Source organism: Xiphophorus couchianus, chromosome 18, assembly GCF_001444195.1.
Source record: "Xiphophorus couchianus chromosome 18, X_couchianus-1.0, whole genome shotgun sequence".
In the NCBI taxonomy this organism is placed as follows: domain Eukaryota; kingdom Metazoa; phylum Chordata; class Actinopteri; order Cyprinodontiformes; family Poeciliidae; genus Xiphophorus; species Xiphophorus couchianus.
In genome coordinates, this window is record NC_040245.1 from 18,089,366 (window position 1) to 18,104,997 (window position 15,632).

At 36.5% G+C, this 15,632-nt stretch overlaps 1 protein-coding gene across 7 annotated transcripts in view; it reads left to right on the top strand.

Moving 5' to 3' along the window:
* The window catches only part of gria4a (glutamate receptor, ionotropic, AMPA 4a), a 122,085-nt gene that overhangs the window by 83,586 nt on the left and 22,867 nt on the right, over positions 1-15,632 (top strand). For all 7 annotated transcript variants that reach the window (XM_027998890.1, XM_027998896.1, XM_027998892.1 and 4 more), the window contains exon 14: positions 12,187-12,385. In XM_027998890.1, the coding sequence (XP_027854691.1) occupies positions 12,187-12,385 (199 nt within the window). The remainder of the gene's footprint in view (positions 1-12,186; positions 12,386-15,632) is intronic.

Below are 15,632 nucleotides of genomic sequence, written 5' to 3' on the forward strand. Positions count from 1 at the left end.
GGTGTTAGGCACTTCTGCTAAAATACCACTTTGCTGGATGTGTGTTTGGATGTGTTATTGTAAAAGTGAACCCTGGTTACCTGGTATGTTTGGATCGTCAAGTGACAACAATCCAAACAACTCATGTTACCTTAAAGGCATTGTTTGTGACCTTAACAGTCTTATTAGAGTGTTTTGTTCTGACTACAACTCATACGCCTGAAACTTTCAACTCATGTTTAGAACTGAAAAGGCCTTTTACTGAAAGGTAAAATGTCTTTAAGAAACATTTGCATACTATTTAAGAACTAAGGATTCAAGTTTTAAGTTCACCTCTAAATTCCTGAAAACTAAGTCTAACTAAGCATCCGTGTGGTGTCTTGTAGAAACTACTCTGATATTTAAAGGCCCCACTTTACAACTTCCAGGACTAAAAGGACTAACATTTTGGTCTCAGATGCCACATTATATCTTTAAGGGTTTAGTGGAGTCCAAATCTTGATGCTTCAAAGCTATTTATGGTAGCAAAAGTGGAACCAAGACAATATTTGACATAATTTCATTCCTGGCTGGTTTATACTCATTTGGAGTCCTTTAGCTCCTTATCAGATTCTTGTTTATTTTCTCTGTTGCATATCCTCTTATCACAGTTAATGTCTCTGTGTATGCTTTGCTTGTATTAAAACTGTTTTAAACTTTGTTCACTGTTTTTATCTGTATTTTACATGTAGCCTACATCATTGTTTTTATCTAAAATAAACTATTTGGACCCAATGCTGCCGGCCTATCCGCTGCCTACATATGGGTCGCATAAAAGTACAACCAACAAGAACTCTGTTTTCAGTGTTAACAATCATTAATCTTTTTTTTCTTTTCAGTAGTGTGTCCGAGAAATGCACAGAATGTTCAAAAATGTTGTTAAAGATTCCCTTTTCTTTTTTTCAAAGCTAGATTATACCAAACTTTACTCAGTAATTCCCATTGGATCTTCATTAGCATTTCTTTATTGAGTAAAGAACAAACAATTCCCAGCAGCTGGACAAACTTTGCTTTCTTCTTCCTCCTCTTTTGCTCTCTCATCCATCTCCTTCACAGTCCTGACACCTGTCGTCTCTCTCCTCTCCCCACTTCACTGAGACTGACAGGCCAATTCTAACCTCAGCACACGAAATGGAACACACTCACATCTGCTGCAGGCACACATACTCACAAGCACACAAACACATAAGTTGCATACACGGACACATTTAACCAAACCACACAGAATAAAACGCCTACTGCTCAGTTTCACAACTTTTCAGTAGGGATATGTGCACTTCCCTGTGACTTAAAGGCCCTGTTCATAAGCTACAGCTGTCATTGCGATAATGTGATACTTAACATGAAGCCAGCGTTTGTCATATAAATCACCAAGCTCTGTCAGTTCCAGTACAGCCCTACTCTTGCATAGCCTGGGATTAGTGCGGTCTTAAATGCCAGATTACATTCTGACAATGAGAAGTCTGTCACTTACATGTTTGTCCTTCTCTGCTCCTTTCCTTTTTTTATCTACTTGACTTTTTAAATGAGGCAGGATGTTTCAATGCAAATTAAAGTCTAAGATGTCTCTTTTAGAGTGACAGCTCATATGATTTATCTTGTAGAGTCAGTGTGGATGTTTAATATATAACAAGCCCCAGGAGATAAACCATATTGGTTCAACTGATATCAAAGCTGCATTTAGCAACGTGGCTCTGCTCCCAGGATAGTGGAAGCATGTACTGGTGGAAGCGTGCAGCGCTTTTTTATTTGGATGGGAAACTGTCTTCCTACAAACATAGAACTATTCAAATTGTTTATCGATCGGAAGACTTACGAGTCCCAAAATGCACTTGTATTGTCTGGAACAGTAGAACTTTATAGAGCACTACAGACACCACTGGTGACTGCAAAGTTACTCATAGTGGTTGAATGCAGTTTTAGGTGTGACAGAATCTTGCAAAAGTACAAGTTATCACATGTTTTCATGTTACAACTAAATACTTCAGTATTTACATGTACATATTATATATTATATTGTGACTTGAACTGAGCTATTCTAACACAACGTTTATGTTTTGAGTTAAGTTTTAACATTGCAGCAATAGCTAAATGGTTAGGATCATTCTTTTCGCAGAAAAGTGAACCGCATGACTCGACCACAAGACTTTTGTGAGCTTTACCACGTTAAATTTTGGGTATTTTCCTGTCACCTCTGACAAGCTTTCCAGTCCCTGCTGAAGAAAGGTTTCCCCACAGTCTCATCCTGCCACCGCTGCATGTGGGAATCATTTGTTGAGGGTGATATAGCTTTTTTGCCACAGTTAGTGTTTTTCATGGCTTCCAGAAATTCACTTGTGTTCTCGTTTTAGCTTCTCTGCATTGTTATGTCTCCTAAACAGAACTCCTTGTGGCTTGTTTAGCAATGTTCCTCTTTTTGCTAACATTTGAAAACTGGATTTTTAGTATGCATCACGTCTTGTCATGTTAACAGATTCTCCCACCCGAGCTATTGATTTCTACCCTCCTCTAGAGTTACCTTAGACTCTGATTAATGATCTCCTTGCGAAGCGTATCAATTTAGGTGGACAGTCATGTCTTAATAGGTTTCAGTTATGTCATACTTTCTTCCCTTTTTGGAGGAGTATTGTGCTGTATGAAATGTTCAAAGCTTTGAAAAAACATGAGATCATTTTAAACTGAAAGACGTCTCCTTGCTGCCAGTGTAGGTAGGCAGACATACTCTTTTCATTTTCCCTATCAACCTCACCTTTATGGCTTGAAGCAAATTGCAAGCAAGATTTCTTCTTGTCATTGTTAAATAAAGATCATATTTAAGAGGCAAATTTCTAAGTCATCTATTTGGGACAATGTCCTTTTTGAAGATGAGGATCTGTACAGTTCCTCCACCTGTAGATTGTCTCTGATTATTGGTCTCCATGCCTGGTTTGTAGGTGTGCGGCCATGTTACAAATTATATGAATTAATGTGCTATCAAAAGTTGGAAACAAAACAGCACCAGTACTCAAGACACAGCTTTAAAGTCACTGTGACACAGTCAGCGACAGAACACTTGTCCTTTGCAAACTGCTGAAGCATTTTTGAGCAAACAGAAGTGGAATTAGCTCCTCTTTCATTGATTCTGTACATTCTATGAGAAGCTAGCTGTGTTTTGATCTTACTAGAGTTCGCAGTCACTTTCCCTCTTGTGCCTTTGATAGTCCACCCATACACACATGTGCATTCAACAACAGCACAAGATTCTTCACTTTCCCCTGATAACAGTGGTGGAAAAAGACTCCAAGGAAAGAGATATAATCAAAGGGAAAATTGACTGGTTTTATGCAGATTTCAAAGATTAGAGGTTTTTGATAGCTTTCACTTTCAGCTTTGACTTTGTGTCTTTTTTGTTTTAGTGTGAGTTGCTGCTGCTTCACTAAGCCACACAGTATGTTTGTATGTTTATTGCCCCTTTCTGAGCCCGCCAAAGCAGATGAGGGCATGCGTTTCATGAAGAGGCATAAAACTACACGGTGAAAAAGATAATTTGTTGGTCTTTTGGGCTTACAAGCAGTGGTTTTTTATGAGTGTATGAATGATTTTGACAGGGAGGTTAGCTTTTAGATCAGGGATTCTCTAGTTCATGCTCAAAATCTCAAGTTTGATTCCCACTGAGAAAAAAAAACTTCCAGGACAACACTGAGCAAATCTGTTTTTGATACGTTTTGCAACTTAGACACTAAGAAAATGACTAGTTATGACATTGTTTTCTTGGACCTAAGCAGCGGTGGTCTTTGAAATGTATTGTAATGAATATTCAAATTTTATGAGAAACTCTAATTTTCTTATAAAACTGGAAGTGAAACTGATATCTTGCATTTCTTTCCAATTAACTGGGCAAACAATTTTCTGACATTTCGCATCCTTGATTCAAATATTCTTACATTATTCAGAATGGTGCCATATACAGTATCTGTGACATACAGTACATACCTGTTATTTTAATTTAAGGCAGTAAAGGACCCAGAATAGCAATCATCACTTAATCTGAGGTGAGGTTGTGTGGTTGTACTGTTCATTAGTGAAACCCAGTAAAAGCCAACCTAATCTTATCTTTCACTTTTAGGAGCATATAATAGGGATATGTTATATTTTACTAGCATACTTAAAGGGCATTGTTTTTTATTTAATTTTCATTCTCATTAAACTTTTAAAAAATCTGCTTAAAACTAAATCTACTCAAAGTATTTTTGTGTGCTACCAATGAATCAAACATTTTTATTTCAGAAAATATTAAAAAGCCTGGCTCATTTGATATATTGCTGCAGAAAGGAAGTAAAACTGGCAGACTTTAGGCGTAAATTCATGTGATGGATGAGCCTCGGGTGCACAATGCTCTTGAGATTATAGCCTTTGAAAAGGAGCCATGTCATGCATATCATAATGTCATATCATTTTTCTATCTCCTCAGTTCATTTCCTCTAATCCCCCAGTCCCTTGTTCACCTTTGCAAGCAGGTAAAATCACAATGTCAAACCTTACATAGGCTTCAGTCACACAAACTTTATCACAAGTTAGATAGTAGGTTCTATTTAGCTCTAAAATTCAGGGATGCTTTAAAGATATCATAAGCATACAATTGCTACATTTGCTCACAGTGTCTAAATAGAATAAAAATATCAAATAAAATTGTGTTTTTACTTGGATAACTTAAACACACTCTATCATACTGGATAACAATCTTCAGATATCATAATGCTATGTAATAGTATTGCAGGCTTCAACACAAAACTGTGATAATGGAGTTTTACCATCAAACGATCTCTTTACTAAAACCCTGAATCTTTTAGGAGGTAAAGAAAATGTGCTGTCAAGCCTCGGAAGGAGTTGAATTGAGTGGGAAAAAAATTCAAACTAATTTCTCCCTCTAGATTTCTCTGAGAGATCCCTGGCAATGAAACGAATGAGAATGGCCCATTGACAAGCACATAGGGTGAATATTGAGAATGCAGTTTAATGAGATTCTCTTTGACCTGGCTGCAGGAGTCTGCTGCTTTCTACTCAACTTTCAAACTATTGAAAGCCGCTAAGGAAATAGGAGTTTTATAGATTCCTTATCTCCCCTCAAATATAAGAACTGGTAAAGGAATTTACTCCTGTTCATTGTATCATCATGAGTTGCAATATTCACAACCACATCCACCTATTTTCCTTAATCTCTTATTTTAGTTTTCCTTTATCTAAAATACTATGGGATGAACATACTTAATTCTTACTTAAGGCTTTGTACTATTTTTTTGCTTAGCGCACAGCAAATTGTGTCATTAAATTGTTTATCATTGGGTATTTGATGGACACCACTGTGCGGTCAGGGATTGTGCTCCACATTCTCACTTTATTTTACACTTTTGTTTGTGTGATCATGTGAATGCTAAATGTGACATTTACAGGAGAACAACAACGATAACAATTCAGGCTTTTCAGAAGATCTCAAACAAATGAGCTCTACTTTTCTTTTTAGCTTTCTTTGCTCTTTCGGTCACAAATTACTGAGGTGTATTGGGTGGTGTTCATGACCTTTATAAATCTAAACTGATGAGATATTATTTAATTGTGCTTGTTTCGTATTAGTGTATGTGCCAGTATGCCATTGTTTGTATGTGTGTTAAGTTACTATCACAGGTCCATTGGTATTCAGTGTGGGTCCCTCCCTCTGTGCTGCAGTCATCTCTGCAGTCTTCAAGACACAGCATAAAACACACCCTCATGCACCTCTACACTTATTTTTTTTTATTTTTGATCTATGCTTCTGTTCTTGTTTTTGTCTTTATTTTATTCAACTCAAATGTTTGCTCTTTAAAATTCTTCACACATTTACCATGCTTAAAGATTGCAGTGCCATGCCTGCATGCAGAAAAGTGACAACATTTGATCAGTTCTGCAAACACAGCAAATAGTTTTTCACGCACTTTTCTGTTCTTGTACCTCTCCTTGATGTGATAGCTGTCATCGGAAATGAGAACATTCACCCATATTGACCTCACATTACCACAGTGACCTTGATAGGACCACCAGCCTGTCAACTCTTGTTCCATGTGCTTTGAAATGATGATGACGGTCACCCTGGTCAGACACCAAGGTGGACAGTAAAATGACAAATAAGCAGAGAAAAAGTATTGTTTCTGAAGTTTTTAAAATTGAAGAAAATCTACTGGCTCTGAGAGACCCATTGTTGGAGAATGAGAAGTGGAAAACTGATCACAACCTAATATTATTCTCAGGAGGGTTGGCCATGTCTATAAACATCTGAAATTACAGCCTTCTGCCTTTGAGGGCTTCTGTGTGTATTCTGGGGTATGTCAGCTACTTGCTTAGGGGCAATTATGTACTTGTGAAGTATGTGTGTTTTATGTGGGTTAGTATTTTTAAGCATCATGTGACAGGATGGAGGAAATATGCGTGTTAAATACTTAATGGGAGCAGGGGCTCCTGCTAATGGCACAAGTAACTAACTGGAGAATTGACTAAGTAATAAATATTGGTTCTCAAGGTCACTGACTGAAAACCAGCAGCTCATATTGACTCATTTCATTTATGATTTACCTTCTGTATTAACCTCATGAGCCTTTCCTGGTGACTGTTCACTGCTGTTATTTTCATATTTGCCCTCCAGCTACTAATCTTTAATCTGTTAATCATCTGTTTCAGCTAAGTCTTTTGCTTTCTTCTCCTCAATCAAGCTCGATTTGTTGGAAAGTGCTTTAGCCTGTTTCAATCAATTTCATCAGTTCACCTTATTTCGCATCAGTGGTTGTTGTAAGGGAAAACAGAAAATGGAAGTAGCTGAGAAGAGTGAGAGGCTTTTCCTCCTGCCTTTCTGAGTCATCATTCACATGTTCATGCTTTTCCAGTAACATTAGGGATAGTAGTGAAACTTAATACATGTGTGATGACTATGGATCACTAAAATATTTTTTCTGTCCGTTGCACAACTACAGTGGTCAGTCCACACCAAATAAGTCTAATGATGAATGAATTAAACCTGTAAATGGAAATTTTAGCAATTGCATAAAAAAAGAATACAAGATATTCAGTCTTTACAGTTACAAAAAAATAAACATGGCAAAAAATATCTAAAGCTAAACAATATTGCCAAAGAACCTAAGGTAAAGGTATATAACAAGAGGAGAGATTTGCAATCTTAGGTCTATGAAAACAAAATAATATTGTAGACAATATTTTTGGGATTAAAAACAGTTTTTTATGTACATAAACACAGGTTTCACAAAATGTTTCAAAGACTATGTTATTAGTGTGAAATAACTCAGTCCAGGTTTATATTTTGAATATTTTATGCTCTTCTAATTCCATTTTAAATTTTGTTTTAGGAAATCTTTGTTCAGTATAAAATTATCCAGCTTTGACTTTACCAGTCAGAGTATTTTACACTTGAGACTTTTCAGCATTTGTCTGTGATGCCAGAACTGTCATAAATGTATTTGTTTTGATAAATATTTAAAGTAAAAGCTACATCAGTATTGATTTTCAAAATTTTAGAAGTTTCTTTCATTTTGGTGATTGTTCTGGCAATTTAGAGGTCCTTTTAAAATAAAAGCTTAAAACTATTATGCTTCTAGTAAAATTGCTTTTGAAGGTACTAAGCAATTCTGATTGTACTTAAAAAGCATAAAGTAAAACCAATGGCGTGTCATAGAAGGCTACTAAAAAATAAACAAATACAGCAGTGTTTCCAATGTTAAACAATAATCATAAACATGACTTTAAAAACTGATTGTCCAGGTCTCGAATTCGGTCAGGTTTGCTTCCTGAATAGATGCAAAGCTTTGTTTTTTTTGTCACTTCTGAGGGATTGGATTCAAACTCAAAAAAAAAAAATCCTGATGTGAAAACCAACCTTGTTCCATCCTGGGAAGCTAGCCAGTCAGGAATAGATGCCTGACCAACCTGGAAGCTGCGTCATATTATTGGCCAGTCAGAACTCTTTCTCTATGGCCTCACATATATGAAGCAAGGACATTTGAATTAAAATGTTGTCTTCTAAGGAGTGCTTTTCACATTAAAAGTATTTTAAATACATGTCAGAAACATCTTCACATTATAGATTTTAGACATACTAAAACAATACAATTAAATAATATAAAATACTGAATCCTCGTGATTTTGTGTTTTTGTTCTCAAGGTTGCTTTACATAAATTAGAGGGTAGATTGTTAGAAGATCCTTGTTATTCCAAGTTTCTGAGAAATTTATTTTATAATGTAGAAGGGTATTTTCAAGACCAAATAGTAGAAGAAAGCAAAAGCTCTTAGGAATTGAAAAGATCAGAGTTCATGGATTTGTTCACTCTGGGACTAATTTATAACATATGCTTTTTCTCTCTTAACTGAACGACTGAAAGTGTGGGTGACTTAAAAGCACCTTTTGTTGAATCTGCCCAGACTACCAACAATAAAGTAACAAGTAACTCCATGTATATTGCTGGTGGGTTCATCAGACTGTGTAATGAGTGGTAAATCACCTGCAGTTCTCCTATTTTAAAAATAAAACCTAAAATGATTTCCAGTTATTACCCAGCAAAATAAGCAAAAATGAAACAATACACACGCTTCAGTCAGGTGATAAAAATCTGGATGCATGTGATAAGAATAAAAGTATTGCCTAAAGCAGAGTGTATGAGAAAGAAAGCCTGGGAAAAAGAAGTACACAGAATGCCATTAATCTTTCACACAGAGAATTGGGGAGACAATCTGTTGGCTATCATAGATGATACATGACCTGCTATAGGATGATTCGCCTGTTGCATACCAACTCCAAAGCAACTCATGGATGCGGCACACAGAACAAAGGCATCCGTTCCAAAAATGCTCTCCATACTGGCTTACGGAGGATAGCACGCGGTATTGAAAATAGAAACCAAATATTCTCAAACTTTACTCTATGGCCATAGGATGAATTATACTTCCTTTTTTTATTATTTGTTAATAGATAATCAAATATAAAAGGATTTGGAAGTACCTGGAGAAAAGCCAAATATGTACAGGATTTTTGAAGTATGTGCAAAAGTGGTTATCTTTAAATTATAGTGTTAATCTTTCAATTATAGGGCAGCCCAAACAATCAGATAGCTGATTGATAATCATTTAGAGAGGGCATTAGGTCATCAACCAATTAGAATTTGTCTAATTGACGAATTCGCCACAGCCTTTCTCTTAGATTACAGCTGCTGTTTCCTATCTTGCCAGGTATGATTGAATACTGAAAAAACATATCTTACATGCATGTAAACATGAGGAAATTGAGTGATTTTAATGGAACATCAAGTCCTAGTACAATAAGGGGCGCCACGTTATTTTTGTGTTGTGTGTTTTTATGCTATTTCCACTTGTTTTCTTGCAATAGTAAAAACATGTTCCTTCTGTCTTCCTCCTCCCCCTAATATCTGACAAGGTTGTTCATTTTATCAAATGGAAACTGTTGTTTTTGTACCAACATTGAGCCCATTAGCAACAAAAACTATGTTTTCCCATCTGCTGAGGACATCTGCGCTTTGGGAAGGTTGTTGAACTTTTCAATTAATTTCAACATCTCTAATTTTCCTTGTATCTATTGGTGTTTTAGTGAACATCTGTCTATGTTAGTCTATTCCAAAGTCTTCTGAAAGTGAAATAAAAAACTAACCCTAAATAAATATTCTTCAGGGAGCCATCAAAATCTTAGACTGGTTCATTTACTCATATAAATCAATACCTCAGAGCCAAGTCCTATCAATTCAAATTTGCATGCCTGTTTGACAGCAGGAAATGTTAATTTGAGGTGTTCTGGCCTTTGAACAGTAACAAAATGCAAAGCAGCTTGAAAAAGAGATAATTTTCTGTGTACACAGAGGTTAATACACCTCCGAAATTCCTGTCCTTTTCTCACTTCAGCACAAACTCAATAAAACCAAATTACCACACACTAGTGAATTCAGTCAGGTTGAGGATGTTACTAAATTACTAGCTGTCCTTCAGTTTAATATTTAGCTGCATATAAGAGCATGTGATATACCTAAATCCGAGGAAGGGGATTTAATCAAATTTTTGTGTATAATCGTTATCTGTACTTTCAAAGGAGTCCCCTTTTCAAATAAAGAGTTTCAATCTAACAGAGGGGGGAACTTCTCTCCCCCCTCTTACTGATCAAAATAACTGCATCTTGTTCGTGCATTTAAAGCAGGTTCTCCCATGAGTAATTGCCTCTTTAAAGACTTCCACACCTACCTGATGGCCATATGAAAAAATGCATATATTGGATTCATAAGCACACCACACACAAGACACCACTTATTCAAACAGCCGTCTTTACTGAGTCAAACGATGAAGAATTACTTGCTATTATTGAGACTCTTATTACATTTAACTCTAGCAATACTGCTTTGTCCTACAGGCAGCACTTTGTGAATTTATCAAGCCCAGTTACTGTGAAGCTGTGTTTGAATTAAATGTACAACTCATTTTGCAATATGCATTAGATCAAACTGGCACCTCTCTCACCTCATTATTATCTTTACAGCTGGTGGCTTTTTAAGATTTGTGCACTTACTGATTCAGTGTTAAACCTTTAATATAAATTTCACCCAGCTATGTTCTCCACTCTCTCTTTGATTCTTTACTAAGCAACAGGGGCATTGGAAGATATGAAGGTATGGTGGGGGGAGTGATCTGAACATGAATGAAGCCTGGATTGAAATGTTTTCAAAAGATCAAACACATTTTAATATCAGAAAAAAAAAACAGCCTGAGAAATTTGTTTATTAAGCATAAACAGACTGAGCCCAAGTGAAATCAAGCTTAAGGAGACAAACTGATAGCTTAGACAACATCCTCCAGGATTATCTGGTACAGGGAGAATACGTGGCGTTCTCCTTCAAACACCATGTCAACCACATGACAAATATTTCCTTTCTTCCATCTAAAAAATGCTATAGCCTCCAGCCATCACCCCCTTCTTGGGCATTGAAATATTCACCAATACCTTAATCAACTCCAGACTCGATCAATGTAACAGCATTTGTTACATTGTCCATGGAGGAGATATATTTTAGACTGGCTTTTGTATTTTGGTTGCTCTGTTTTACATTTGTTCTCAAATGTATTTAGATTTTAGCACAATATGCTACTTTTGGACATCTCTTAGCCTATTTGATGTTTTTAGTCAGTGATATCCTTGAAATAGATATTCTATTTATCTTATAAAGATTGCAGATGTTTGCAGATGCATATTCAACATTTCCTAAATATTATGAACTTCTGTGAAGTTTTAGATTTTTCAGCTGTTTCATAAAACCTCCTTCCATATAGTCAGATGTTCTTGTAATCTTTAAAAGTGGGCTTTTAGGTACTATGATTTAACAGCAGCAACCTTGTGGTTGAGTTTGATTGCGAATAGTGATGGTACACGGAATATGTGAAGATATTTATTGGGAAATGTGCATTAGGAAAGAGTGTATAACAAAGCCTTTGCTGACGAATGTTCTTGTTTTCTTTCTATTAGACTAGCAAGGTATTTTACCAGATCCACCATAAAAAAGTCTAAATGTCTCAGACTCCTCATCCTTGTTTCTTCTAATAGACTTGGTTTTGTTTGCTCTCTTTGCCACTTCTTTGTATAAAACAAGTTCATGCAACCAAAAGAAAATTAAATGAATTGCCACTTACTTTAGCTTGTAATTGGTGGATGAAGAGACTAAACATAGAGAAAGAGACTGAGAGAATGAGGTGCGGAGTGAGACGGCGCAGTGCCCAGATTGCAATCTGTTTTGTCAACTGTTATTGTTACTGCTGAAATGCTTTTTAGGCCTGAAAGACAATTACTTTGGCAGCTCCAGCAGGTTTACAGTCATACACACTTTAGTATTAAAAATGCTTGTGTAAAACAGCACATTGTCTTGACAGAAGAATTAAATGTAATTTTTTTTCTCCATTCTGTCTCTAATCTTATTTTAATCTTTTTTATCACTCTAAATCACCTTTTACCTTTACCATCTCCCTCATCTACTTTCTCATCTATTCTATCAAATCACCTCTTTTATCTACCTAATCTCTTCACTCTCTTTTCTGGAAATGCTTTTCCCCTTTTTCCCTTTTCTCCCTCACTCTCATCACTCCCACCCCCACACCACTCTTTGTAGGTCACTGTCTGGACGTATTGTCGGAGGTGTGTGGTGGTTCTTCACTCTGATCATCATCTCCTCTTACACAGCCAACCTGGCTGCTTTCCTCACTGTGGAGCGGATGGTCTCACCTATAGAAAGCGCAGAGGACTTGGCTAAACAGACAGAGATAGCCTACGGGACACTGGATTCAGGCTCCACCAAGGAGTTCTTCAGGGTATGGACTCTCTCTCCAGACTTAACTTTGTCAAGAGATTTTGTTCAATGTATTTACTTTCTTAATTGATTTGAGTGCCAGACAAATAAATCCAGATTAAACACAAAAGGCAGTTCATTTCTTAACCTTTTTAAGATAAATCTTGAATCAAAAGTAATCTGACTGATTTATGTCTCTTTAGTTTTATCAGTAAAGATGAAAATCATAAAACGAATGAGTTTTTGTTGACCAGCCATTCTACAAAGATTTGACTTTCTTCTATGCATTTCTCATTTTATAAATAATGGCTATCATTCTGGTTGGCTGGAGGTGCAAAGCATTAGAAGTGTATCTAAAAGCCCTGCCATACTGACAGGCTTCAAGGATTTTCTGTCCTATTTGTTTTGGAGATTCTCTAGATCAGTGCATACTCTGGTCTTAGCCTCATAAACTGTGGCTCATCACATTTAATTCAAGATGTTACAGAGGGTAGGACTTATTTTCAGATTCTGTCAACTGGCTTGACTGCTTTTTTCTCTTTCTAAATTAAATTATCACTTCAATGGGTGTTTTTTTGGTACTTGGATCTATGTCAAATACTTGTCTCTCTTGAACACCACAGAGCGTAACATGTTAGACCCTATAATATATTTCCATCCCTATACAGTGTTTGCAATAATGATACAAAGACAAGGGTATTAGCCAAAATATTTCAAGAACTTAAGACAGGTTTTCAAAATGTTTTTTTTTTGTTTGTTTGTTTGTTTTTTTTTACTTTTAAGAGGTCCACTATAAGTTAAACTGCTGTTTCTTAAATGGGCTGGGAAAACATGAGACATTGGTATTCCATATCTTTGAAGCTTTTATGGTAACTCTTTGGGTTGAACATAGGAAGGATTATGTGATATAATTTATTTTGTTGGAGCTTTAGTGATGAAGTGTCACTGACATGCTTTTGTTGTTTGCTTGTTGGTTTCAAGAATTCATTCCCATGTTTAATGTTTACCAACAATTTATGAAGGATTCTTGAGGAATCCTCTCAATTATTAAACACAGCTGAGCAATGTTTATCAGAGTCCTTACATTTAATCACTCTCCCACCAAGTCACACAGAGTTATTAACTTGCTAATTATCATCAGAGTAAATTATACAGGAAATTAAACTATGTAAACGAAGAAAGGAGAAACATATAGAGCTAAATGCTCTGCAGGGAGCTTTATGGGAAACAAAATTAGACGGAAAGTAAATTATCCCAGAGAAAAATCACGATGCCTTTTGTCCCATTTTAACAAATGTATTATTGATAGGTGTCCCACCAACATTTGATAACACCAAAGTGAATACAGTTATGAAGTTTTTTTTTTTTGTTGTTTTTTTTCCTGCTGACAATAGCAAAAATCTATGATGGCATTATACACTTTGACCCCAATATCCTCCATCACTTGTGTATGTGCTTTTGTGCTTATGCGCTTCTATGCTTCTGAAGAATATGTGCATTGGTACTTTTGTTTGAGTGTTGTGTGTATGCGTGTGTGTGTGTGTGTGTGTGTGTGTGTGTGTGTGTGGGTGTGTGTGTGTGTGTGTGGCGGTGGTTGAAGAGGGGGGCAGGGAGGAGGTTGGTCGAGGAGCTAGTGGCAGATAGTTTTTACTTCTCTGAGCGGCTCTCGCATCATCAACATAATGAGCATGCCGAAATCTGTGGAGGGTGAAAAAGCAATTTAATCTCCCACAGCTGAGGGGGATTCGCCACCACCATTAATTATGTTGGGGTGTGTGTGTGTGTGTGTGCGTGCGCACGCCTACCCACACACACACAAGTGCACGCCTGCATGTATGCACATTTAGCTAAATTGTATGAATACAGTTGACATGCGCATGGATGTTTGAGTGGCGTGTAAAATGCATCTGTTCCCGTGTGTATTTAGAAAATGTGTGCATGGGAGGCCTGAAGGTGACTCGGAGCATCCATTTCCTCCTTCACAGCCACACTCATTGTTAAAGAATTTAGAAAAGCCACAGTAATTTGTCACACATCTATCCCTCCAGGGCTAGGCAGTGTTTTGTACGTGCACAGAAGCTTCAACATTACTGTCTCCTCTGTGTCCCGGACATTACACAGACAGATGAATGAAGGGGCTGCAGAGGATGACGAGAATTTATGATAGCTTCCCCTGGCCGGGGTGAAAAATAAAGGCAAAGGTTGGGGAGAAAGTCAGGATATAAGAGAGAGAGGAGGGGAATATTGGTCCTCTTGAATGTGAATGGCATTATTATAGGATAGGTGTCCGTCACGCACCATCAGCACCCTGACACACACATACCATCCCCTGGTGCTGGTTTCACTTCCTCAGGCCCTGGCTTGTTACTTGCAAAGCAACAAGAGTAACATTTAAATACCAGGAGAAAGCGAGGGAGAAGAAATCGAATGCTTGTGGAGGATGCTTGTTATTTTCACTCATGAGTAAACACAGTTCACACACTTGGACAGAAACAAATAAGTTCTCTCAAACACATATAGACTGGTGAAAAAAACCGCCTTATATGCGGACGGAGGCCAACGGCTTTATCACTCCGGACAGACGCCTACTGAAATACTCCTCAGAATTTGTAGCTGCCTGATTAGCCTGCAACTGTTCAAGTCATTTGAAGTGAGACTGATGCTTGACTTTTTGAGAAAGATATAGTGTTACATTCAGAATGAGATTATAAAAGTCATTATATGCCAGAGCATCAAAATGGTAGATGGATAAGACAGCTTTCAATCAGCAGTGTAATTTTATTCAAAATTCAAATTGTATTCCAATCAGCTCTAAAAGTTTGGGTGTACAGCATTCAAAGCTGTAGCAATAAATCGCAAGCTTTAAAAACATATTTATAACATAAACAGCACTAAATTATATCTGTGTTGTTACATGTCATGTCATTTGGTCAATTTATTAAAAAGCATCTATTAAATTCAACAGCAGCTTTCATTTTAAATATTTCTGTTACGTCCCAAATACAGCAATTACATTTCAATGATTAAATCCATAATTTGATAAGCAGCAAATTTTGTAACCTATGTGGAGGGGCATTCAGAAATAGACACAAATTCAGTGGAAATAATAATTGTTTAAACATAAATATCTAAATAAATTCAAAAACTAAATATTATTCTACATAGTATGGTAGACATTAACTGTTTTTCTTTTTTTACATCTAATAAGGAACAGTATTTATATATTTTACTGTTAAATGTACAGTCAGATGTGAAGGTGTTATCAATCC